General features: G+C 47.9%; 6 protein-coding genes across 6 annotated transcripts; 1 reads left to right on the forward strand and 5 right to left on the reverse strand.

Moving 5' to 3' along the window:
* Window positions 1-675: 675 nt before the first annotated feature.
* LOC128270271 (uncharacterized) lies at window positions 676-4,380 on the reverse strand. Its single transcript, XM_053007674.1, has 4 exons — window positions 3,273-4,380; window positions 2,784-3,198; window positions 1,209-2,332; window positions 676-1,130 (listed from the first exon to the last, which is right to left on the reverse strand). Exons 1-4 carry the CDS (start codon window positions 4,378-4,380, stop codon window positions 715-717), a joined length of 3,063 nt encoding a protein of 1,020 aa, XP_052863634.1. The 3' UTR covers window positions 676-714.
* Window positions 4,381-5,228: 848 nt separating this feature from the next.
* Window positions 5,229-6,926, reverse strand: LOC128269733 (cytochrome P450 6a2-like). The gene is made up of 2 exons (XM_053007135.1): window positions 5,810-6,926; window positions 5,229-5,744 (listed from the first exon to the last, which is right to left on the reverse strand). The coding sequence occupies exons 1-2, from the start codon at window positions 6,924-6,926 to the stop codon at window positions 5,329-5,331; spliced, it is 1,533 nt and encodes a 510-aa protein (XP_052863095.1). The 3' UTR covers window positions 5,229-5,328.
* Window positions 6,927-7,856: 930 nt separating this feature from the next.
* Window positions 7,857-9,448, reverse strand: LOC128269735 (cytochrome P450 6a2-like). Its single transcript, XM_053007137.1, has 2 exons — window positions 8,332-9,448; window positions 7,857-8,272 (listed from the first exon to the last, which is right to left on the reverse strand). The coding sequence occupies exons 1-2, from the start codon at window positions 9,446-9,448 to the stop codon at window positions 7,857-7,859; spliced, it is 1,533 nt and encodes a 510-aa protein (XP_052863097.1).
* Window positions 9,449-9,882: 434 nt separating this feature from the next.
* LOC128269734 (cytochrome P450 6A1-like) lies at window positions 9,883-12,059 on the reverse strand. The gene is made up of 2 exons (XM_053007136.1): window positions 10,950-12,059; window positions 9,883-10,885 (listed from the first exon to the last, which is right to left on the reverse strand). Exons 1-2 carry the CDS (start codon window positions 12,049-12,051, stop codon window positions 10,470-10,472), a joined length of 1,518 nt encoding a protein of 505 aa, XP_052863096.1. The 5' UTR covers window positions 12,052-12,059; the 3' UTR covers window positions 9,883-10,469.
* A 398-nt stretch (window positions 12,060-12,457) lies between these two features.
* Window positions 12,458-14,019, reverse strand: LOC128270272 (cytochrome P450 6a22-like). The gene is made up of 2 exons (XM_053007675.1): window positions 12,948-14,019; window positions 12,458-12,870 (listed from the first exon to the last, which is right to left on the reverse strand). The coding sequence occupies exons 1-2, from the start codon at window positions 14,017-14,019 to the stop codon at window positions 12,458-12,460; spliced, it is 1,485 nt and encodes a 494-aa protein (XP_052863635.1).
* A 332-nt stretch (window positions 14,020-14,351) lies between these two features.
* On the forward strand, window positions 14,352-18,882 carry LOC128270273 (sodium/calcium exchanger 1-like). The gene is made up of 5 exons (XM_053007676.1): window positions 14,352-14,487; window positions 14,556-14,675; window positions 17,730-17,888; window positions 17,977-18,148; window positions 18,228-18,882. Exons 1-5 carry the CDS (start codon window positions 14,352-14,354, stop codon window positions 18,430-18,432), a joined length of 792 nt encoding a protein of 263 aa, XP_052863636.1. The 3' UTR covers window positions 18,433-18,882.
* The last annotated feature ends 6,031 nt before the right edge of the window (window positions 18,883-24,913 follow it).

Here is a 24,913-nt window from a genome sequence, read left to right on the forward strand (position 1 = left end):
CCCTTGGCAACAGTTGGGATGGTGTAACTACGGACACCGACCGGTCCATCCTTTTTGGGGGGCGAATGTTTTATCATAACGCCACGATGATAAGCTGCTCGCTTAGTACCTTCCGACATGTTTAGATACAGCCCGAAGAGGTGGAGTTTGAAGAAGCAGCTTAAATTCTTGCGATCCGACACACCCGAAAGGGAACTGGCTCCGTACAAAAACCATTTTGATTAAAATCAATTTTCCAAATGGTGACCTTCTTGCTAGGTGAGGGCTGTACAATCTCCCATTTCGGGTCGCCGCCCATTCATTAACCATTTTTTGAACCGCGCACGACGCAGACGAGCAGTGTCATCGTTTACGTCTGAGCCCCCGAAAAATGGGACATGTGTCTGCCGTAGGTTTCCACTGCCTGATAAGCGTTAGGCCAATAACGCCACGCTTTGTAGTTAGGAAGAAAAAGAACCTCCTATCAGCAATGTAAATGGGACAAGATGAAGATGAAGATCGTTCTTCGTCGTTCGTCACATCGACGCCTTTTAATCAAGTTTAGGCAATAATTGGCTACCGCAAGATGCATTTTTATCAACATACAAAGGCAAGGTCATATAAGGTTATACTACTTTTGATTTATATTTAGTACAGAAAACGGTTCTTAAAGCATATCGATTACACTATCACATCACATTGTACCGGCCCCCGCGGGCTGTCATCCGATTGCTGCTACAGTTTGTCTACTTTCAAATAGTTTCCCGCGATGGGAGAAATAGTGATCATTTTCGGGTCGAACGTAACCTTCTCAGGAGTTCGTGGCGATGGGGAGAATCGGAACTTGCGCAACAGCGTAATCAATCCGACCTTCGTCTGCATCACACCGAACCGCAGGCCGATGCAAATCCGGGGACCCTCGCCGAACGGAAGGAACACGTAGGGATGACGCTTTTTGACCTCCTCCGGAGAGAACCGATCCGGATCGAAGCGTTCCGGATCGGGGTAGTACTCTGGATCGTGCTGCAGGGCATAGACGGGAATCTGCACCAGCGTTCGCTTCGGCAGCACGTGGTTCGTGCCGGGTATTGTATAGTCAACCGACGGTACCCGACTCAACGACTCTACCGGTGGGTACTTGCGGAGAGTTTCTGTTTTAGTGGAAAGGTAAAAACAAAATTATAGTTCCGTTGGAAAGATCGCCATCGTTGGGTGCAGGGTTCGCTTACCGTTGATGACCTGATCCAGATACGCAATGTTCATGACCACATCGTACGTCACGGCGCCCCCGTTCTCGTCGATCGCACGGTTGATCTCGTCCCGCAAGCGCTCCTGGATGTCGGGGTTCTTCGCCAACTCGTACAGACAGAAGCTTTGCGTGGTCGAAGATGTCTCAAAGCCGGCCAGGAAAAACACAAACACCTGGGCCGCCAGTTCTTCGTGCGTCATGCCGACTTCTCCCTTGCCGACCGATTCATTCTCGTTCTCGTCCAGTTTGCCCTTGTTCTTGATTTGCAGCAGCAGGTTCATGAAATCGTTCCGCTTGATATTGTTCTTCTCCCGATAGCCGACCGTTTCGCGGACCATGTCCATGAAGAACTTCTCCACGTCGGCGTACGTAGACTTCATTTTAAGCGCACGTACAAGGTTTGGGTACGCGGACGCGAGGAAAAATTTTAATATTATCCCCAAGTTCAGCTCGAACGCCTTGTTACCGTACTTTCGGAAGTCGGACTCTGGCGCCTCCAGCGTGTTACATTCGATACCGAACGCGCACGTACCGATCACGTCCGTCGTGAAGCGCCCCAACACGTCCTTCATCTCAACGTCCGGCTGCTGGCAGTGGTCCTGCATGAAGCTGTCTAGCCGCAAGGCGACGTCCCAGATCGTACCGAACATTTGCTTCATGCGTCCCGACGTGAACGTTGGCGTAAGCTTCTGGCGCAGGAGCCGCCACGTATTGCCTTCCAGCGCGAACAGATGCCCCGACAGCGGATCATCCTTGGGGTTAACGAACACACCACGGTCTTGGAACACGCTAAAGTCCTTCACGAGTATCGTTTTCACCAGGTCCGGGTCCATGACCATGATCGAGGGTATAACGAACTGGCTCATTCCGCCGTAGGCGTTACCACGGCGCTTAAAGTAGTCGTACAGCTCCTGATGCACCTCTACCCCATGCTTGGTCTGCCCTTGTCCTTTGGAGTGCCCAAACAGGATGTGCGGATTCGGTGCGTACGGAAAGCCGTGATCCTTCCAGTAGTTGTGCTTGCTGCGCAGGAACAGAAACGCGGCCGAAACCACGAAGAGGAACCCGGCGAGCACAAGATTGATAAGCTCCATCTTGGTTTCACTTCACCTCCAGCAATGCTGGGACCACAATGACCAGCAGCGCCCGTTGTCCAGCCCATTTATACAGGGTAGGACTTAATCTTCACCGAAACGGAGATAAAAGTTAACCCGGTCCAGGAGGGAGAAGGTTGCACGCGCTAGGCAAATACAATGACTGTTGATTTCGGTTTACACAAGTCATCAGCGCATGAGTCTCGATAATCACTGTACCGTTGGTACAAATGCTTCAGTGCAGGAAGTTGTTTACAAAACAACTATGATTTGCAAATTTTCTATCACTGAAATATTTCAAAAGTTGGGCAGTTTGTAGAGTATTTGATTTATTTAAAAGACGCACTGCGCTTGAGCGCATCCACTGTTGATGTACTCCAATATTTAAAGACATATCAACTTTTGTTTGTGAAAGTGTGTCAAATCATCAAATTGTGGGCTCTTCTAATCGAACCCATTACTTAGCCTTTTCAACCTTCAAATAGTTGCCCATAATTGGCGAGAGCGTAAAAGACTTTGGGTCGAACTCAATTTTGCTGGGTGTACTCTGTGTTGGAGAGAATCGGAACTTGCGCAGCAGCGTGATCAATCCCACCTTCGTCTGCATCACACCGAACCGCAGGCCGATGCAAATCCGAGGACCCTCCCCGAACGGGATGAACACGTACGGATGACGCTTTTTGACCTCCTCCGGAGAGAACCGATCCGGATCGAAGCGTTCAGGATCGGGGTAATGGTCCGAGTCGTGGTGAATAGCATAGGCAGGGATTTGCACTATGGTACCTTCAGGAATCAGGTCTTTTGTGCCCGGGATAACATACGCTTTGGCGGCTTTTCGAGTTAGTGTTTCCACCGGTGGATACATTCGAAGAGTTTCTGGAATGACAAAAACCCGACGTCGGAGACCATTTTACACGCAGATCAAGAGCCGCCAAACTTGAATGACTAACCGTTAATTACTTGGTCCAGGTACTCGATGTTCATTGTGACGTCATACGTCACGGCGCCCCCGTTCTCGTCGATCGCCCGGTTGATCTCGTCCCGCAGGCGCTCCTGAATGTCGGGATTCTTCGCCAACTCGTACAGACAAAAGTTCATTGTGGTTGACGACGTCTCAAAGCCGGCCAGAAAGAAGATAAACACCTGAGCAGCTAGCTCGCTCGTCGTTAGTCCAACTTCCCCCTTTCCAACCGCAGGGCTTTGGTCATCCAGTTTTCCCTTATTTTTTATCTGAAGCAACAAATTCATGAAATCGTTCCGCTGCACATCGTGCTTCTCGCGATAGTCGACGGTCTCTTCGACGATGTTCATAAAAAACTCTGTTACGTCGTCCTTGGTTATCTTCACCCGCAGCGCTCGGGCTAACCGTGGATAGGAGGCGGCGAAGAAGAACTTCGTCATGGTAACAATATCCAGTTCGAACGCCTTGTTACCGTACTTGCGGAAGTTTGAGTCTGGATACTCCAGCGTGTTACACTCGATACCGAACGCGCACGTACCGATTACGTCCGTCGTGAAGCGCCCCAACACGTCCTTCATCTCGATCTCCGTCTGCGCACAGCTCTCCATGAAGTTTTCCAGTTTCAAGGCAACTTCCCAGATCGTTCCGAACATTTCTTTCATGCGTCCCGACGTGAACGTTGGCGTCAGCTTTTGGCGCAAGATTCGCCAGGAGGTTCCCTCCAATCCGAAAAGATTGCCCGTGAAGGGATCATGCTTGGGATTCGAGTAAACTCCCCGATCGTGAAACACGTTAAAGTCCTTCACAAGCACATTCTTCACCAGCTCTGGATCCACGACGATGAGTGACGGCATGATGAACAAGCTAACACCACCGTACGGGACACTGCGTTGCTTGAAGTGCCTGTACAGCTCCTGGTTGATCACTGCACCGTGTCTCGTTGTTGACTGGCCCTGCATGTGGCCATAGAAAAAATGGGGATTTGGTGCATAGGGAACCCCCTGATCCTTCCAGTAGTTATGCCGGCTGCGTATGTACAAATAAACGGCGGATATGATGAAAATAAACGACGTTAGCAGCCCACTGAAGATATCCATTTTGTCCAAACAGAACTATGCTACGCTGAACACGGCTAGCTTTGATTTACAACAGCGCCCTTTCTTCGGCGATACGTCCACGCGATTTAGAAGGTGACTGTCGTGTGGTAGATCGAACGAACGGGCGACGCTAAATATTGGTTAGATCACAACGTTTTCGAGATGCCGCGTTGCCGAATTGGTACCTGTGGACGTATTGGTGGAATCGCCGAATTTCATGTTTGCGCTGCATGATTTCGCGTTAATCGTGAAATAGCACACAAAGCTTACATCACCAAACAAAAGCCACCCGTAACTCCATGTATGGTAGACATTTTTTATCAGATAGCGTTTCAGATAAAACCTCGTGACCGAATAAGGATTTACGCAGGAAAAATTACTCAGCCTTGGTAAAGGTTCTATCATGAAAAGTAATCACCCTTTTGTACAGCATTTTTCCACATTGGCAAACTTAATGTGTTGCGGTTAAAAAGTACCAAATCTATTGCTGAATGACCTTTTTCGAGCGAACTTAAATGTTGGCATCGTTGTGTGTGTTGGTGTCTTGGGCAAACGCAACACTGGAACGTAGCTGTATCGGGACATTGAATCTAATGCTTCACGCCTAATCCACGGGCACCCCTCAACACGAGCAGAATGGGGGAGCAGAATGGGAGTTCATTGGCACGCGCATACTGGAGCATTACACAAAGTTCCCATACGTCGTCAACGAGGCAGTTGCGCTTAATGTTTCTAGCCTGCAAAGGCGGATGACAGAAACATTGTTTTCACATTCTCTCTTGAACCCATTTTAATGTTGTTGATTTTACGAAACATATTTATTTCGTGGAGCTGAGTTGCAAGCGGGGCTGAGTTATTCGAAGATAAAAGTCAAAATAGTAGACATTGTTTCTTGTTTATTCACCACAATAAAAGGCAATTGCCTTCATCTAATCTCCAGCGAAGTCTCTATATCTTATCAACCTTCAAATAATTACCCGTCGACGGTGACAGAATAAAGGATTTCGGATCGAAAACGATGGTTTTCGGTGTGTGTGCCGTTGGCGCAAAGCGGAAGTTCCTTAGCAACGTGATCAAACCAATTTTAGCCTGCATCACTCCGAAACGTAGCCCGATGCAAATACGTGGACCTTCTCCAAATGGTAGATACACATAAGGATGGCGGCGTTGAACCTCTTCCGCCAAGAAGCGATCGGGATTGAACTGATCCGGATCGGGATAGTGGTCTGCGTCTCGATGCAGAGCGTATACAGGAATCTGAACCAAGGTGTCCTTTGGAATCACGTGCTTAGTTCCGGGAATGGTATAATCGCGAAGAGGTACTCTGGTTAACGATTCAACTGGTGGATACTTGCGAAGCGTTTCTGGAAAAAATAGAGAAATTAAAAATAATTTCTTTTATGAACCCATCTCTGCGTGAGTGACTTACCATTTATAACCTGGTCCAAATATTGAATGTTCATAACCAAATCGTACGTCACTTTGTTGTCGTTGTCTTCGATCGCACGGTTGATCTCCTCGCGGAGACGATCTTGAATGTCGGTATTCTTTGCCAGTTCGTACAGACAAAAATTCATCGTCGTGGAAGATGTCTCAAAACCGGCGAGGAAGAATATAAAAACTTGTGCTGCAAGCTCGTTCAAAGTCATCCCGACTTCGCCCTTGGCCATATGTTCAGCGTCCTGTTCCGAAAGGCTTCCCTTGTTTTTGATCTGAAGCAGCAGGTTCATAAAGTCGTTCCGTTGAACATTGTTCATTTCGCGGTACTGCACTGTTTCTTTGACGATCTGCAGGAAAAACTTTTCCACGCCATGATCTGTCGTCTTGACGCCAATCGTTCTTGCCACACGCTTGAACATTGAGGCGAATATGAACTTTATCATCAACAAGATATCCTGCTCAAACACCTTGTTGCCGTACTTGCGGAAATCCGAATCAGGATTTTTCAGAGTGTTGCACTCAATTCCGAAGGCACACGTACCAATCACGTCCGTAGTAAACCGTGCCAGGACATCCTTCATTTCGATCTCCTCCCGGTGACAGTTTTCCTCCATGTACTTACGGAACTGTTCAGCCACCTCCTGAATAGTACCGAACATTTGCTTCATGCGGCCTGAGGTGAATGTAGGCGTAAGCTTCTGACGCAACACTCGCCACGGTTGGCCCTCCAAGGCGAACAAATGTGCGGACAACGGATCCGCCTTGGCATCGTTGTATACACCGCGATCGTGGAAGACATTGAAATCTTTCACTAGAATCGTCTTTATCAGCTCCGGATCCACCGCCACCAGACTCGGAATGATGAAAAAGCTTTTCCCTCCGATGATCTCTCCCCGAGATTTGAAGTCGTTGTACAGATCCTGGTTGATGTAGCACTCGTGTCTGGTATCTAAGGCTCCATTCATGTGTCCGTAAAACAGATGTGGTTGCTGGCGAGGATACGCAAGGCCTCGATCACGCCAGAAATTGTGTCGACTTCGAACGTACAGATACGCAATTGACACTACGAATATCAGCCCCGTCAACAAGTATCCTATGAGTTCCATCGTGGCTCTGCTGCTGTCGGCACCCAACTAAATTCGCTTCCAACAATCGTCATCGTTTTTGTATCACCCGGACTATGCCGGTGTGCGTGCAGTTGATCTTCGCGTTAAGATGACTTGCATGATTTTGATTCAATGTTTAGCTATCTGGAAACCTTTTTACCTTCGTTTATTCCTACTCATCATGCACACATACTCTCGCCTATATTCGGGCCTGTTGCCGACCTAGGCTAATGGTATGGTAGCGGAACCTTAGATAAAGGCACAAGATTATAAAAATAAAGAAAACATCTTATCTATACTATCTAGAGGGTTGCAAAAAAGGGATAGCGTTATTTTTATAACTCATGTATGTCAGCCAAACTGATAACATGCCTTTCCATATTAGGTAGTATCGATAATCAGGGGCGTATCGCATGAGTAACGATTCATAGTCCTATGATTTAGAAGATATGAACATGGCGTAAATTGCACTCGCTGATTACATTTACGCTTATGTGTCTCATTAATTTTCTTGTTGGTGTAGCATTTTCTCGGGTGCTTTTATATTTGGGCAACGATAGTTACGTCATTCCCGATGCCCAGTAAATGACATGAAAGCTTCAATGATCATAGATGTTGCTGTATAAATCTTTCACGAAACGATGTTGTTGGAACGGAAGAATTCTTCACGAAAAGAAATGTTTACAATATTTTTTGGCAATTATTGTTGAATTGCAATTTTGAAGCCATTCCGGATTGACACACTCGACACGGTCGTGTTGTGCCAACAACATCAACTCCGTCATTGACACTCAAGTAGTTCCGCATCAAAGAACCGCATATTCCTTATATTGTACACGCAAATCGAGCGATTAGTTGCTAATTTCTGTTCCAGAGTATTTTATTCACCAATTGTAAAAATGAATCCTTCGACTCGCACCTCTGCCGATACTATATCTTGTCAACTTTCAAGTAGTTACCGGTTGATGGAGCCAGAACCGGAGATTTCGGATCGAAAACGATGCTCTTGGGTGTACGTGCCGTAGGCGCAAAGCGGAAGTTCCTTAGCAACATGATCAACCCAATTTTAGCCTGCATCACTCCGAAACGTAGCCCGATGCAAATACGTGGACCTTCTCCAAATGGTAGATACACATAAGGATGGCGGCGTTGAACCTCTTCCGGCAAGAAGCGATCGGGATTAAACTGATCCGGATCGGGATAGTGGTCTGCGTCTCGGTGCAGAGCGTATACAGGAATCTGAACCAAGGTATCCTTTGGAATCACGTGCTTAGTTCCGGGAATGGTATAATCGCGAAGAGGTACTCTGGTTAACGATTCAACGGGTGGATACTTGCGAAGCGTTTCTGGAAAAAAGAGAAATTAGGAATAATTTCTTTTTTGAATCCATCCACCAGTGGCTTACCATTTATAGCCTGATCTAAATATTGCATATTCATAACCAAATCGTACGTCACTTTGTTGTCGTTGTCTTCGATCGCACGGTTGATCTCCTCGCGGAGACGATCTTGAATGTCGGGGTTAGTTGCTAACTCATACAAACAAAAGTTCATCGTCGTGGAAGATGTCTCAAAACCGGCGAGGAAGAATATAAAAACTTGTGCAGCAAGCTCGTTCAAAGTCATCCCGACTTCACCCTTGGCCATATGTTCAGCGTCCTGTTCCGAAAGGCTCCCCTTGTTTTTGATCTGAAGCAGTAGGTTCATAAAATCGTTCCGTTGGACATTGTTCATTTCGCGGTACTGCACCGTTTCCTGGACGATCTGCAGGAAAAACTTTTCCACGCCATGATCCGTTATTCTGATACCCATGGCTTTGGCCGCTTTCTTGAACGTAATTGCAAACATGAACTTTACGACCAGCAGTATATCTTGCTCTAACGCCTTATTGCCGTACTTCCGGAAGTCCGATCCAGGGTTCTTCAGTGTGTTGCACTCAATTCCAAAAGCACACGTACCGATCACATCCGTAGTAAACCGTGCCAGGACATCCTTCATTTCGATCTCCTCTCGGTGACAGTTTTCTTCCATGTACTTACGGAACTGTTCAGCCACCTCCTCAATAGTTCCGAACATTTGCTTCATGCGGCCTGAGGTAAATGTAGGCGTAAGCTTCTGGCGCAACACTCGCCACGGTTGACCCTCTAAGGCGAACAAATGCGCGGACAGGGGATCCGCCTTTGCATCGTTGTATACACCACGATCTTGGAAGACATTGAAATCTTTCACGAGAATCGTCTTTATCAACTCCGGATCCACCGCCACCAGACTCGGAATGATGAAGAAGCTCTTTCCCCCGATGATCTCTCCCCGAGACTTGAAGTCGTTGTACAGATCCTGGTTGATGTAGCACTCGTGTCTAGTATCTAAGGCTCCATTCATATGCCCATAAAACCAATGAGGTTGCTGGCGAGGATACGCAAGGCCTCGATCACGCCAGAAATTGTGCCGACTTCGAACGTATAGATACGCAATTGACGCTACAAATATCAACCCTGTTAACACGTATCCTATGAGCTCCATCTTGTTTTCTTTGCGGGCGACACACAACTAATTTCGCCTGCAACATTTGCCAGCATTTATGTACAGTACTCCGAGGTGCACAACTAATCTTCGTCGGGGCTTGCCTTGATGACTTGCGTGATTATAATTCGGTTCTATCATTATTTTGGCTATCCGATGTGGGTGAACTTTGGGCTATCTGATATTTTGTACGCTTGTGGCTATCAGTTGGCAATTGTGCGACGTTCATTTCTTCATTAAATTGAGTAAAAACGGCGAACGACGGTTTTGCGCGTTACGTTATCTGGAGCTGATAAAATGCCTTTCCATTTTGGGAAGCACATTAACCGATAACAACGTCGATGTTTCAGTATATGTCATTGTGTAATCTATCAAATGTTTTCCGCACCAATACACCAATACAAAGTATAACATACAATTTAGTTTAAAAGGTTTAATATAATTTTATTCATACAAATGATTGAACATTTCGCATAGAGCTACAAATAATAGTTGTTGATCTTGTGTCCGGTCGGTCGAACATAGATACATCAGTTAATCCGCATTTTGTGTCATTAGTATTTGGTATTAGAGTTGAAGATAAGCAAGAAACTTTGATGGGAACAATAATTTCATTGTATTAGTATGGCTAGATATAAATATAACACATCGCTAGCATGATTTGCTCTTCATCTATTTGACCACATTCCGAAAAACCGTATATAATGGCCACTTCACTGGTATTCAATCTATCCAGACACCTAGGGTTCCTTCTACAGATACTCCCACCGTGGATAGATGGTGATGGTGAGCGCATTAACTTGTGTAAACAAATCGTCTTGCGGTGTTCGCACAGTTTGCGTTCTATTTTACATGCTGACGCAACACATTCGGGTACGCATGGCGATGATGTCAGCGAAGCGATGTTCCAAATGCTTCCCGCAACAGTCTGTATGTTAGTGATGGAGTGTTCGGTTCCCTCATGCGCAACTGCACTCAGATGACCACACCCAAAAAGCGATGCCTGCAGCGCGTTTGTCTCTTACAGCTTATCAACCTGCAGATAATTTCCCGTATCTGGCGTAAGGATAAATATTTTCGGCAGGAACCTGATACGCTCCGGAGTGCGATCGGTTGGCGAAAAGCGAAACTGTCGCAGCAGCGTTATCAGCCCGACCTTCGTCTGCATCAGCCCAAACCGGAGCCCTATACAAATACGGGGTCCCTCGCCGAATGGCAGGTACACGTACGGGACCCGTTGACTCACCGCTTCCGGCGTGAAACGGTCCGGATCGAAGCATTCGGGGTTGGCGTAGTAGTCCGGATCGTGATGTAGCGCGTAAACCGGTATTTGTACCAGCGTGCCCTTCGGGATGACATGCGTTGTGCCGGGAATCGTATAGTCACGTTCCGCAACACGAGTGAGCGTCTCCAGGGGCGGATACTTGCGTAGTGTTTCTGAAAGTAGCAAGTCCCCGCACGTCAGACGAGTCAAACCCCAGAGCAGAACGGTTTGTCTTACCGTTGACGACTTGATCGAGATATTCGTTGTTCATCACCACATCGTAGGTCAAAGTGCCTCCATTGCTCTCTATGGCGCGATTAATCTCCGCCCGGAGACGGTCCTGGATGGCGGGGTTCTTCGCCAGCTCGTACAGACAAAAGTTCATGGTGGTAGACGATGTTTCGAATCCGGCCAGGAAGAAGATAAACACTTGCGCTGCAAGCTCGTTCAGCGTCATGCAACCTTCGGTTGCCCCATCAGCATCCGTCACCGATCCCTGGTTTTTGATCTCGATCAGCAGCTTGAGAAAGTCGTTTCGCTCGACATTATTTTTCTCCCGATACTCCACCGTTTCGTGGACCAGCTTCATGAAGAACGATTCCAGCTCCGCATCGGTAATCTTCACGCCGATCTTTTTCGTCAGCCACGGTACCGCCATACTGCAAATGATCTTGAACATGGTGAACGTCTTTGTCTCGAACACCCGCATGCCGTATTTGAGAAATTCGTTCTCAGGATTTTTCAGCGTATTACACTCAATGCCGAACGCGCACGTCCCAATGACGTCCGTGGTGAATCGTGCCAGAATGTCCTTCATCTCCAGCTCTCCCTGGACCGACCGTTCGTCGACGTAGCTCTGCAGCTCGTGCGCTACCTCGAGAATCGTACCGAACATCTGTTTCATCTTGCCCGACGTAAACGTCGGTGTCAGCTTGTGGCGCAGCGTCCGCCACGCCTTGCCTTCCAGTGCGAAGAGCGTCGCGCTGAGTGGATCCGCCACGGCATCGCTGTACACGCCCCGGTCGTGGAACACGTTAAAGTCCTTCACCAGAATCGTTTTGATCAGCTCCGGGTCGACCGGCACAACCACCGGGAGTATGAAGATGTTGATGCCACCGAACGCATCGCCTCGGCTCTTAAACCGATTGTAGTTCACCGTCGACACCTCGGAGGCGTGACGCTCCGTGTTCACACCCTTCACGTGACCATAGAACAAGCTTTGATCCGCAAGCGTCGGGAAACCGCGGCTCCTCCAGAAGTTGTACCGATTGCGCAGATAAAGGTAGGCGCCCGTCGCCAGAACGCCTATCAACGAAAGTACAACGCACGCGAGCTCCATAACGGGCGGTTCCGTCAACGGCAAGCAACAAACTGCGGAAACCGTACAACCACGAGTCGCTGGCCACAGCGGCGCAAGTCTCACAATAAACCCTGGTCTCACAACTACACCAGCAATGTGTACCGAACACAAACCCTCTCGCTTTTAATGCCGGCAACGACAATCAACTCGAGCAACAAACCATATGGACTTACTTGGGCCGACATGTGTTTATTGGAGCTCAACACAAACGCAACGCTCTGTCAGCGCGAGGCACCTCGCACGCAAGCATCGGAATCTCCCTCGCGGGAGGTCCGTCGGTAAATATCAACACATGGGGGCCGGTCGTCAACACTAACATACTCTCCGCCGGTGTGACCTTCACGAGGCGCAATCGCGGATGCCGCGCCAAGTGCACGTCACCAACTCAAACACGCTCCACGTTCAGATACATGCCACTGGTGGGGGCTAGCACCAGCGAGCGCGGCTTGAAGCTGATGCTTGCCGGCATGCGGCCGGTGTCGAGCGAGAAGTGAAACGTGCGCAACAGGCTCACCAGACCGACTTTGACGAGCATCAGGCCAAAGTGTTCCCCGAGACAGTGGCGAGGACCGTGTCCGAACGGCAGGAACGTGAGTGGCTTCGCGTCTGCGGGTTGTGCTGCGAAGCGATCTGGATTGTACACTTCCGGCTCCGGGTAGTATTCAGGATCGTGGTGTATGGCGTAAACCGGCACCACAAACAACGTATCGCGTGGTACCGTTCCAACGCCATCGATCTCGTAGTCGACGCTCGACGCACGGACCAGGAAGTCCACCGGCGGATACATGCGGAGCGTTTCTGCGGAAGTAGTAAACAACCGAGCGAGTGTCTGTTAGAATCCGCAGGGGCCTCACTTCCCCAGGCAGGTATATTACCTTTCACCACCTGGTCTAGATAGTCTAGTGACGTCACCACGTCGTAGCTCAGCTGGCCGTCGGTTTCGTCGAGGGCACGGCTGATCGCAAGCCGGAGTCGCCGCTGTACGTCCACGTTTCGCGCCAACTCGTACAGACAGAAGTTCAGCAGCGACGCCGAAGTCTCGAAGCCGGCAATAAAGAATTGATAACACTGGGCGGCCACCTGCGTCATATCGAGCTGTCCGCGACCCTTCATCTCCAGTAGGATCTGCAGGAAGTCTCGCTTCACCGTCTGGTAGCTTTCCCGGTACAGAACGGTCGAGTGGCAGAGCTGCAGAAAGAACCGCTCGACGGACGATTCGTGTACGCAAAGCCGGAGCACGTCGGCCAGCCGGCGGAACGTGTAGCCGAAGCGTAGCTTCCACATGCGCCGCAAGCTGAACTGAAACGCCCGATGGCCCATCATGCGGAACTCGTCCCGATGCCGGTCACGAATCGTGCGACAGTCAATACCGAAGGCACAGCTACCGATCACATCCGTCGTGTAGCGGGCCAACAAATCGGTCCACTCGATCTCCTGCGGTCGCTCCCGGTCCGCCACGTAGTTCGTCAGACTCTGCGCAATGCGTACCGTGGCCTCAAACAACGTGCGCACGTTCACCGTGTCAAGCGCCGGACCCAGCTGACGGCGCACATCCTTCCACCGGTCGCCGCCGAGGGTGAACAACGTTTCGCAGAACAGTGGATTGCCCCGGGCGTTCGCGTACAGGCCGCGGTCCTGGAACTGCTCAAAATCGTGCACCAGAACCCGCTCGATAAGGATCGGATCCATGACCAGCAGTACCGGGGAGAAGAGTAGATTAAATCCGCCCGCCGGTAGCCGCCGTTGGCGGAAACCGCGGTACAGCTGTAGCAGAATGTTGGCCGTGTGTCGCTCGCTAGTGATGCCCTTCACGTTGCCGTACAGTAGATGCGGCTTCTCGGCTGCCGGGATGCCCCGGCGGACCCAGAACGTTTGTCTTCTCCGAAGAAACCACCGGACGGCGCATCCCAGTAGCACCACAATGGCGGACGTCCAAAACAACACCATCACGGGGACGTAGCATTTGAGATACTACACCAAGGAGCGACTAGGCCTGGGGCCGACGACATTACACGCGTCGCTTATCGCTGGAGAAACACCGAGAAGGAATATCGTCGATAAATGTCTTATCGATCGGCTCAGACGAACCTCGGCTGATGGACCTTGTCCGCAAACGAACCACGCAAATCTAATCACTCATCGGCAACCGTGGCTTTTGAACCAAGCGTCACGGCTGTCACCGCGTGCTGCTTTCAAATAGCATACATTTAGGGGCATATTTCTAGCGTGCTGTTTTGTTTTGTATAAATTATCCTTGCAATGTTTTGATTCCAACATTCATGGCTTCGTCCGTTGCTCTGCTCTTTCTTTTTCAGAACACCGTAGATAAATTAGTGCAGCGTGCAAACGCCTCCATCCTGATCGGAACGTCGTCGTGGAAGGAACAGTTCGTCGAAGCACTCACCGTCAGTGCCGGTAAGTAGTGGGCGATCGCTGGACCACGAAGAGGAAGTGTGCCTAACTCGATCATTTCTCCACCGCAGGCGATGATGACGGCGGCGAGAACGAAGGCGAGGACCCGCCAACGCCCAGCTGTATGGACTACATCATGCACTTCCTCACCGTGTTCTGGAAGCTTATCTTTGCCTTTATTCCGCCAACCGGTAAGTGCCCGACGAGCCTACGCAAGAACGGTAATCGGTTCGGTTCGGTTTTAGTGACGTCGAGCAGGCGTTTATGACGAGCAAACTTTTAACGAGCAAAGTAGGCTAATTAGTGCGATATGGGCGGGCGTACATTAAAAACGGGCTCCAATTTACGGATGGCGTAGGCACTTTGATTAAATTGCTTCGCACCAACTTTTGGACCGTGTCACGTCGTCGTCGGCGGCACCATCTGCCACCAGTTCAAGGGCGCGGTGCCAAGGGTAAAGTACATTTACAGTTGAATTGGCTTCACGTAGTACATTCAGCCTCTCGACACGAGCGTCTTTAATTGTGAGCTTGCCATAGAGAAAACACTGTTAGGTCTGCGTTACTCATAATACTTAACGTCGAAACATTTGCTATCTGCTTCTGGGAAAATGGGAAACTCGGGTTTCTGCTTAGCTGCACTTTCACAGTGCTTTTCGCTCAAACAATAGTACCTTAATAGGAAATTCATCGTTCCCCCCAACAGAATTTTCAGCAGAGCACATTGCAAAATTGATTAGAATTTAAATTCGTGCTTTTCCTTTAAGCAATTCATCCGGAATGGCATCCACATCGTTTTGATGAAGATTTTCGTCGATTTTGCATTACGAACCATTGCGAACCAAACTGAGAGACGTTGCCAGTAGAAGCGGGTTCCACTGTACCGGTCGCATGTTCGACGCACATTTCGGGTTTACGTGCGTAAGAAGACAAATCTTCAAACGGTTGCACAAGACAATGAAACATAAAAACCTTGGCTCGCTGCAGTTCGTTACGGGGAGCGGCAAGTAACAGTGTACTTCATAACGATATTCCGTAACGGAGGCCGAGTGCTTCTGCAGATACGCTTCGCTCCGTTTAGCACAATAGGTATACAATATTTTGGGGTCTTTTTATTGCTTCCTATTCCTATTGGATTTTCAAAGTCCGGTTCACCGGAACCGTCCTGAGCTAACTGAAGGTAATGTTTTCATCGCGATGCTGCTTCAATTTGTTCCTACCGTTCTGCAGTGGAACCACACCAGAGCCAGGAATGGGTCGGGAAGCATAAAATTCCTGCCGAAGAGCGATTTTTATTTTGTCCGCCATTCATTCAATTTCGATTAAGCGATTTCGGTGCAGTCAAGTGTTTTAACTCATCTTTTATTACCCTTTGAAGGATGTTGTTTTTTTTTTCATTCGATAATGGAAGAGTCATCGAAACATAAACTCAATCTTCTAACGATTTACTGCACAGAAAGCATACAATCAGGAATGTTTTACAGATACCGGAAATCTTGCAGAAGCTCCGCCCGTCAATCAATACGCCCCGAAAGCAGTAACGTAGCAATTATAAATTGAATTGAATTGAAGTGCTAGGAGAAGCGAACAGTAAAACCCTTGCTGGACGTTAGTAAAAATTGACCACTTAGTAAGGGAACGCACAGTACGAAGGCGCAAAAAACACAGGTCCGTTTAAAGACCGGTCTATGGTCACTGTGCACTATGCATCGCTATCGTGCCATTCGTCAAGCTCCCTTGACAGCTATCTTTCCGGGCACACGAAGCTGGTTCGATATGAACGACTCGTTTCGTACGGAAAACGGACCAAACGCAGTGTCTGCTGAAGAAATGTGCATCACCTACGAACATGTCTCCGCAATCCGCTCCACTAGCGAGCTGAAGATAGACGATGAAGGTGGACAATGTTTGCAAACGATTTACATTTACCCCCGGCACCTTCGGCGCAAAGTGGCTTAATTTACTCGAATGTCCATACACCATCACACCTTTAGCCAGGCCCGCCTGGCAAGGATGCAAAGCACCCGGGGGCGATTAGTGTGGGCCACTATCGGGATGCCAGCCAGTCTAACGACACTCTACAATGGACGGCATTAGATTATGAATAATCCATTGCCGAAGAACATGCCCCTTTCTTCCGCCGGGACTTGTGGACATTAATGGCCGCAGATGCACGTTCCAGCCCACATCGTTGACACGTCGGAGAAAGTCACTCCACAAGTCGTTCTCTTATCCGTACGTCGTAATTCGTTATCAACACTGTTATTATGACGATTTGGGTTAAAAAAAAGTGCATATATCGTGCGGCTCTTTGTCGTTTCGATGCCGGATAATCTCGTCACAGCTGACAAGGCAGGCACAAAGTCCTCTAACACTCGCTGCGGTGATGAGGCCCCACCATCAATCATTCGCCACAGGCAGAAACAATTCATCAATCTTCTTCCAGTGCGGATATCTGCCGGCGGTTGCCGCGCTGTATATGGCCCTACTTGTGCTTCCGGTGGATGCGCCAAGAGACTTGGAATGAGATATTGCTGCATAGCTCAGCACCTTGGTACCGGCACGTGGTTGGCCTCCTTACGGAAGCATTCGTGTCCATTAGCTACACGAATAGTGCGTCCATGCCGGATGCTCTTGCTGTGCTCCATTGATTAAGGGAGAGTTGGATTAGGCCCCCCCTATAGTTACGGCTGTAAATAGTAGTATAATAAACCCGTTTGGAGAATAGATAATCCGTTTACTTGAACACCGGAACATTACGCTGCGCTTCATTAATGCGTTAAGCATATGCGGGTGCCGTCGACTTACGGTTTCAGTATGTTCTAAGTTTCAAGCTCTAAGTCGAATTTGATGAAAAAAAAATTGCGGAAACACATCCTCTAATGTTTGCTCTAAGCTTTCGGACACTGTTTGTGTAACTTTTTGTTTCCGTTGCTTGAAGCACGCACTCGACCCAGGACAAGAGGGCCTGCTGGCGACAGATTAGTCGGTTCCCGTATGCCGGTACATGCACGAGGACATTGAATTACCATAAGCATGTTGCATAAGGAAAACTGTGTGCTCTGCAGTTGCTCCCCCCGGAAATCGTTCTCGTTGCTACTTGACCGACATTTCGGGCACCCGCCGAGAAAGCTGCTGCCCTTCAGGGCATGAGTAAATTTATTCATCATCAACGGTGACGCCCTCGGAACTGCCTGCTTTGCTGCTTTTTTAAACACCCCGTTCCGCCTGCCCCTCTCTTCGCAGATATGTCCGGAGGATACCTGTGCTTCGTCGTGTCCATCTTCTGCATCGGTGTCGTGACGGCCATCATCGGGGACGTTGCGTCGCATTTCGGTTGCACGCTCGGCATCAAGGATTCAGTCACTGCCATCATCTTCGTTGCCCTGGGAACGAGTATACCAGGTGAGTGCGGGCCACGCGGGCTTGTGCTGCATGCAAACCGGCCATACGCTCAAGCTCCTAACCCGGCTTCTCCTTCGTCCCCGTGTAGATACGTTCGCCAGTAAGGTCGCAGCCATTCAGGATAAGTACGCCGACGCCAGTGTCGGTAACGTGACGGGTAGTAATGCGGTCAACGTGTTCCTCGGTCTTGGCGTCGCCTGGACGATTGCCGCCTGCTACCACAGTTACCATGGCAGAGTTTTCGAAGTGAATCCCGGCACGTAAGTAGCTTGCCAACCTACCCCCGGCGGGAATCGATCTTCGGGAACTTATGGGGGAATTTTTTGCCGCCCATTTCAGCTTGGCCTTCTCCGTCACACTGTTCTGCTCGGAAGCGTTGGTTGCCATCTTGGTGCTGGTCCTGCGAAGAAACCCCAAGATCGGTGGCGAACTCGGTGGCCCGAAGAATATGAAAATCCTCACCTCAATGTTCTTCTTCTCGCTGTGGATCGTGTACCTGCTGATCAGCAGCTTGGAGGCCTACGGCATCATCAAAGGTTTCTAAACGAGACACGCAGAAAATGCAGCCAGCAACGGCAGGGAACTGGAAATCGCACCGTCCTAGCAGTACCAGCGATCTATCGGTTCACTGCGTTCCATGTTCCGTGGAGCATTTCAAAACTCACTGCTCACCTACCACCACTGGTCTGGGTGGGGGTCACCATAACAAAAATAAGCCACGTAAAAAAGCTTGCGACAAAAGACAACACGCGACACTTTCGCGCAACGCATATTGAAATAGCAGACAAACTAGCTTTTGGGTTTATCGTAGATAAATTTTCAAATCCAAATCAAGACCACTAGCCGTAAACCGGGCCATCGAAAATGTTTATAGCAACTGTAAAATAGTGCACCTGACAAACAACCAGGCGGCTTGGGACCGTCCGGGAAGCTCGGCGGAAGGACACACCGCTTGACTGGCGTTCTCAACCGGATGCCCATTGAGCTGCTAGGGTTTATTTTGAGAGATAACACCAACGGACACTCGTAACGGACGATCACCTGGCTACCAACGGTTTTGCGTTTTGTGCAAGCGCGATGTGCTTTTATCGATTGTTTCCGATGTTTTTTTTTGGGTTTTTTTTTTTTAAGATTGACATGTAAATCAGTAAGACATATGGTAGCGAGAGTAAATAGGATACAAATAGCAGCATCGAGGGCAGCATCGAATCGAATGAAATTCAAACTAAAGTCCCACCTGATTGGGCTACGTAGCCATGCGACATCAAACACGAACGCATCAACCATGCCGCAAAACTGATATGCCAAATTTGTCTAAATTAGTTGTAAAAAGTATAAGAAGTTCGCTCGGACCCAAGAGAGTGGAAGACGGCATAATCAAAACAGTCTCGTTCCGCCAAGCGAATGCGAACAGCACGATTGAAGAGGACACTGGCGCATGCTTCGTCGAATCGGACCGAGAGTTACCACGTTGCCCGTTTGGGGTTCTCTCGTCACGCGACCACTCGGACTTAGCGTAAGTGACCGATTAGGTGGTATTGTGTTTATACTTATACATATATATTTTTAAATGAAAGTATAACGGAAAAAATTTAGCAAGCGTCAGTGAATTCTTAAATTGGTAGTACATGATGTGACAAGACGGAACCTCTAAGCAACTCCCGTGTGCACACCGTGCGCGGCACAAAGACACGGAGACCATGAGATTTCTTATGTTGGCACTCGAGACTAGTTAGCCAGACTACTTACGCCCGAGGTCGAGAATATTCTAGTCAGCAAATTCGAAGCGTACAATAGAAGCCCAGCGATAGAATGTGAAATGTATTGGTAGCGCCGTCAGTTTTATCTTCTCGTGTTTCTTAAAGCTGCTGCAACACGCGAGCGAAATGGACAAAGTTAAACGTAAGTTAGGACAAAGCAACCAACCAAAGATTGTCTAAGCATCATGCTCAAAATGGGGGCACGCTATCCCCGTTATCTTTAGCCGATCTGGACAATTACTTTGTTTACGTTCGCCAATCGTGTGTTAAATTTCCGTTGCACGTTGCACTTTCCGTGGTATGAGCAGCAGTTGCATCTAATGTACATACAGATGCTAATAGCGCTACCAGTGGTTGGCTTGCCTTTATTTTGGTCATGTGCACCATATTAATCAACGGCTTAGCGTTGTTTTTGTTCAAACATCAGTGTCCTTTTTGTTTCGTTAGTTCGCTGTTTTCCAATTCTTTTGGAATCGATATCCGCCGGAACGTACTGTCGCGTGACAATCCATCTCTAGTGAACCAGTGTTCGATACCCTGCGAAGTCTCGCAAGGGCAGAAAAGCAATGTAGCGTAGAGTAGTAGACAAATGGTTGCTTGGAATGCTTCAAGGGAAAGCTCGACCAACGCAAGTAACGCAGCACGCGTGCTTAGATGCAACGGAAACATATCGCTCAAGAAGCTCGCAAACTCACGCCCGGTTGCTGGACTACTTCTAGGTGCAAAACAATCCTTCTGTTTCGAGCACATTGCAAGCGATGAACATCGAGGGTCCAATGGAAACCACCGTACGGTTTTCTATTTATTATTATTCGACGCCGAAATCGAATCTAACCTTTCGACGATAGGTCTGTGGCTTTACATTTGACTAGTCACCCAAGGGAAGCGTTTGGAACGGTAGTTTAAGCATTAGTTGTACTTCTTGGATTGGTTTCTTTCGTGTCCTTTAGTTAGCTAAAGCATATTCTGCTCTTTTCAATGGCGTGTGACATTAAAAGTACGTAGTTTTCAGTTGTAGGCCAAAGGCATCGGGAAAGGCAATTGGTTCTGTTCAAAACAGCCTTCTCGTGCTTCGCGAAAGAAAATGCTTCGCGAAAGTATTGCTAAATAACTTAAAAAGACGCGAAAGCGATTTGTTAAACATACTTTTAATACTCACCCGATGTTACTAACAGAGTCTAAATCGTAGCGATACCTACCGAACAAACAAAAAACAATAGCAAACCTAACCATTACAATCACCTCCCGAGAGAGAGAAGAGAGAGAGCTCGTACCACATTATTTGAATTTGGAAATAAGTTTATAATAGAAACTGTCTCGGTGATGTGATAACGAAAGGAACGTTCAAAATTGCAATCAGAAAGTGTTTCTTGGGTAAGATTTGCTTGGTCGATTTCGAAACGAAAGCGTTTCTTAGTGGCACTAGTTTCAAACGCAAACTGTTTCACACTTACCATACTTACTCCGCCAACCAATCTCTAATGACTAATACTTTCCAAACGTTGCTTTGAGTGCACGATTCCGAGACAGGGTTTGGATAAACAGTTATCCAGCAATAGTTTCTGATGCACAGAAAATCCACAGTGGAAAAAGAAACTGTTAGTAAAACCCATTTCTTCCATTTGTACATCGCCTACCGTCGTACATCGCATAGACTTTAACTCATAAGTTTCGTTATAGGATACTTAAAATTTAAGCAGTGGAGAAAAAAAAACCGACAAAACGAAGGTTTACAACGCATTGAATGTTGATTTCTTAAATTAAAACCGATGCTATAAGATGTGTCGAAACGAGTGTGTGAGTGTGTGAACAATTCTCTCAGCCGTGGTGCCGAAGTTCGAACGTTTTAGTCATCGCTCAAAGTACGCAGTCAACAAAAGAGAGAAGCCATCGGCTCACTGCTAGACCTCCGAGTCTTGCAGCTCGGGAGTAACATGACCCCTTCTCCGAGCCCTGATATTAATCCTTCTTCCTGATGCATTTGGTGCAATTGTTAGTGTTGGTGTTGCAGTTGTCGATTTATCACTCACGCTGTTATATCGCATGTTGAATGAGTTCGTTTACAGGTAACGCCATACGAGAGCGCGTTATCTATTGTATGAGTTAACCCGAGCCTAGGGAGATCAGAAATAGTGAAGGCGAAAGAAGGAAAGCCCAGCAAAAGACGATTGATAAAAGTAAGGTTAAAAGTAAAAACAAAAAATAGAATGATACGTATTGCAGCATAAAGCTAGAATCGACAGGACACGATGTAATAGTGGATGCGAAAAGGTAACGAATAAAAGTAAATGAGTTTTGAACAAGGCAAACGAAGGTAGCTATATTTGTACAATACGGACAATTCGAAGGTGGACAGCAGCTTACTAGCGATCTCGAAATATCGCCATTGCCGCCTCAGCCACTGGACACCTTTTTGGCGGGTCCCAAAAGATTCAGAACCCCTCGGCGATGCTGTCCTTAGCGATGTTCCCATCAAACGGGGGTAGGGGTGAACCTAGCGTGCCGAAATGGCAAACATCCATGGTTTTTGCCGAACCGAAGCCGATCCTTCGAAAAGCCACAATATTATGCCATTGATTGTCGTCCATCGATGTCAAGTGTTGTCCATTGTAGCTCACAGCAGAACGTGTGTATGTGTGCGTGTGTGTGTGTGAAAACCGAATCCCGAAAATAGTTGTTACTACATTATATAGGCTCACGTACACCAACGAGAAGCGAACTCCATTCTCATCTAGCCACGTGTTCTACTTCGCCCTTCCAAATTACGGCTTGAATTAATCAACCATATAGTTAAACATTTCACACGTACACATCATTAAAACGCGACTTGTGTCGAAGTATCGGGGATAGCAGAATAGGTATTTTTATGAACCCACAACACATGAGCGTGTCGCAATACCGGGCAATGATCGTTGTTAGACCAGTGTTTCCAGCAGTGGGAACACAACTTTATACATAAAAAATAATATATATTATATGATATATATATATATTTATAGGAGAAAAAGTAATACAATGCCCCAAAACCAGAGACACGAGAAGCGATATATCTTCCAATCTACTACTTGGTGTGAAAATTCTATTTAGAAACTTACTCATGGTAGGCACAGCCAAGCAATGTAACAGCATGCAGCCACCTAGGCAATCCAACGATCAAAATCGAAACGAACTTCTCCTGTACTCTTCTTACAACTTTCTACTTGACTGCATTGTTTATCTTATACCTTTCTATACCTTTCGATCTACTCTTACACTTTCGTCCAGTTATTTTAGGCTAATTGACAATGTGAAATTTAAACGAAAAATTATACAAAAACCAACACCGATACACGCAACGCAGACCACGAACCCGGCAGGTTTCAGGAGAGGTCGTGTTGATGGACCCCCAATGAAAGCATTAACCTACATCTACTGCATAGAAAATCTTTATCCACTATACTAACGCACCAAATACTATTACTGCTACTAGAGCAAACTACTACCGCTACTAACTATTCCTACGATGTCATACACCTCTCCCGTTTTTCGGCCGAATTCTCTTTGTGTAGTGCTAGTGCCATGTGAAGAAAACAGTAACAAACCAACCAAACACACATTTAGACGACGATGTAAACCAGGATGGATCATAAACGTCGAGTTGAGAAAGAATAACGAAAGACTTGCGAGGTGCCGTGTTGTAGCAAACTACTGTAACCATCGTAAACTTACACCATTGCGTAACAAATGGCTGCCGACTGGCAGGCGGATGGGCCTGAGCATAATCACTCACTGCACAACCCTATCAGGTCACCTGTTCACTTCTTGAAGCGACTGACAACCGGCGTTACCTCGCCGTTGCCTCTGCTGAGTGCAGATGACCGAACGAGTCGAGGGCCGAGTGGAAATGAGTTCGAAACATATCTCTGTCTTCGAGATGGGAATCCGATCGCGAATGCGGCGAACCCCGGACCTGCCAGTCGCTTCTGGCAAATGAAGGCAAGAGGAGGTGCCAATTAAGACGTTCGCAATAAATAACCCGGCGTATCATAGTTTCACTCTGTTCGGGATATCTGTTCGGCAACCCGAAATAGGTAACCCCCAAAAAACTTCATCATGCAGGGCGTCTGTCTGTGAAACAGTAAATGTACAGTAATGGGACCGTGGGAACTGAATGGGTGCCGGAGCCGGGTGGCCTCGGGACAACGCATCGGGGCAGATGTCGCAAAGTTTTGCCAGGCGGGTTTTGCCGATAAACAAAGCTAAGTAAGCCGAATGTCCATAAGTTTAGAATTTGTTGATACCTTCTGTTGTTACTAAAGAAACGGATGCGAGAGAGATGGGCGCACGCGCGTGTTAGGGAGCGAGTGATGATTGCGATAGAACACAATACGACAAAGTAAGCTGCAAAAGATGATAATTCGTGTGCCGCGCAAGCGAGCGTGAGACACCAGTTCGAAGGCTACAAGAACAATGTTGAGTGTAAGATGGAAAAATAAATAAAATGGTTATTTAAAAAAGCGCAAGCGAAACCATGTCCTTCCATTATTCAGAACAGCAAGTACGCAGAGGACGTATCTTCGAGCCCAACTCAGGGCGGCAACGGCCGCAGACATTTGGTTTGGAGTTTTATTATTTTATGTTTTTTTTTGTTTTTTTCTCCTTTTTAGTCTCACAGATTTTTTCACTCAAAATACCGCACTTTTGACTCCTGGCACCGTAAACCATCCGATAATAATTCACCCACCAAATGGTAAGTATTGCACTGAAAACTGACCGCCTTCCATACGATTGTTTCTACAACATGGGTGCACCGCAGGTCTTACAGCCAGCTTACCACCAGCGACGCAAGTAGAACCACTCCGCCAGACGTTAGCAATCCCACACCGCTGGTGGTCGTCTCCGGTCCGATCGTCGTGACCGTTGTCTCCGAACCGATTCCGGTTGAGGACGAAGAACCAGGAGTTGCTGTCGTAGTTCCAGCTGGAACCGAGGTGGTGTCCACCGAAGCAGTTGTGACGGCGTGTGACGTTGAAGTTACCGCGGGGTTTAGCGTCGTAGTAACACCAGTAACTACGGGTGCATCCGGATTATGCTCGGTGGTGACGGTAGCTTCCGTTGGCTGTTGCGGTAAAGGTTGCGAAACGATCGTGGTGATGCTAACTTCGTCCGATGTGGTCTTATCGGTGGGTAAGATCGTCGGGATAGTGGGTTCTTCCTCTGTGTAGCCTTGGTCAATCTTCGTACTTCCATCAGGTTCCAGCGTCGGGATAGTGGGTTCCAGCGTCG

Source organism: Anopheles cruzii, chromosome 3 (genome assembly GCF_943734635.1).
Source record: "Anopheles cruzii chromosome 3, idAnoCruzAS_RS32_06, whole genome shotgun sequence".
NCBI lineage: Eukaryota > Metazoa > Arthropoda > Insecta > Diptera > Culicidae > Anopheles > Anopheles cruzii.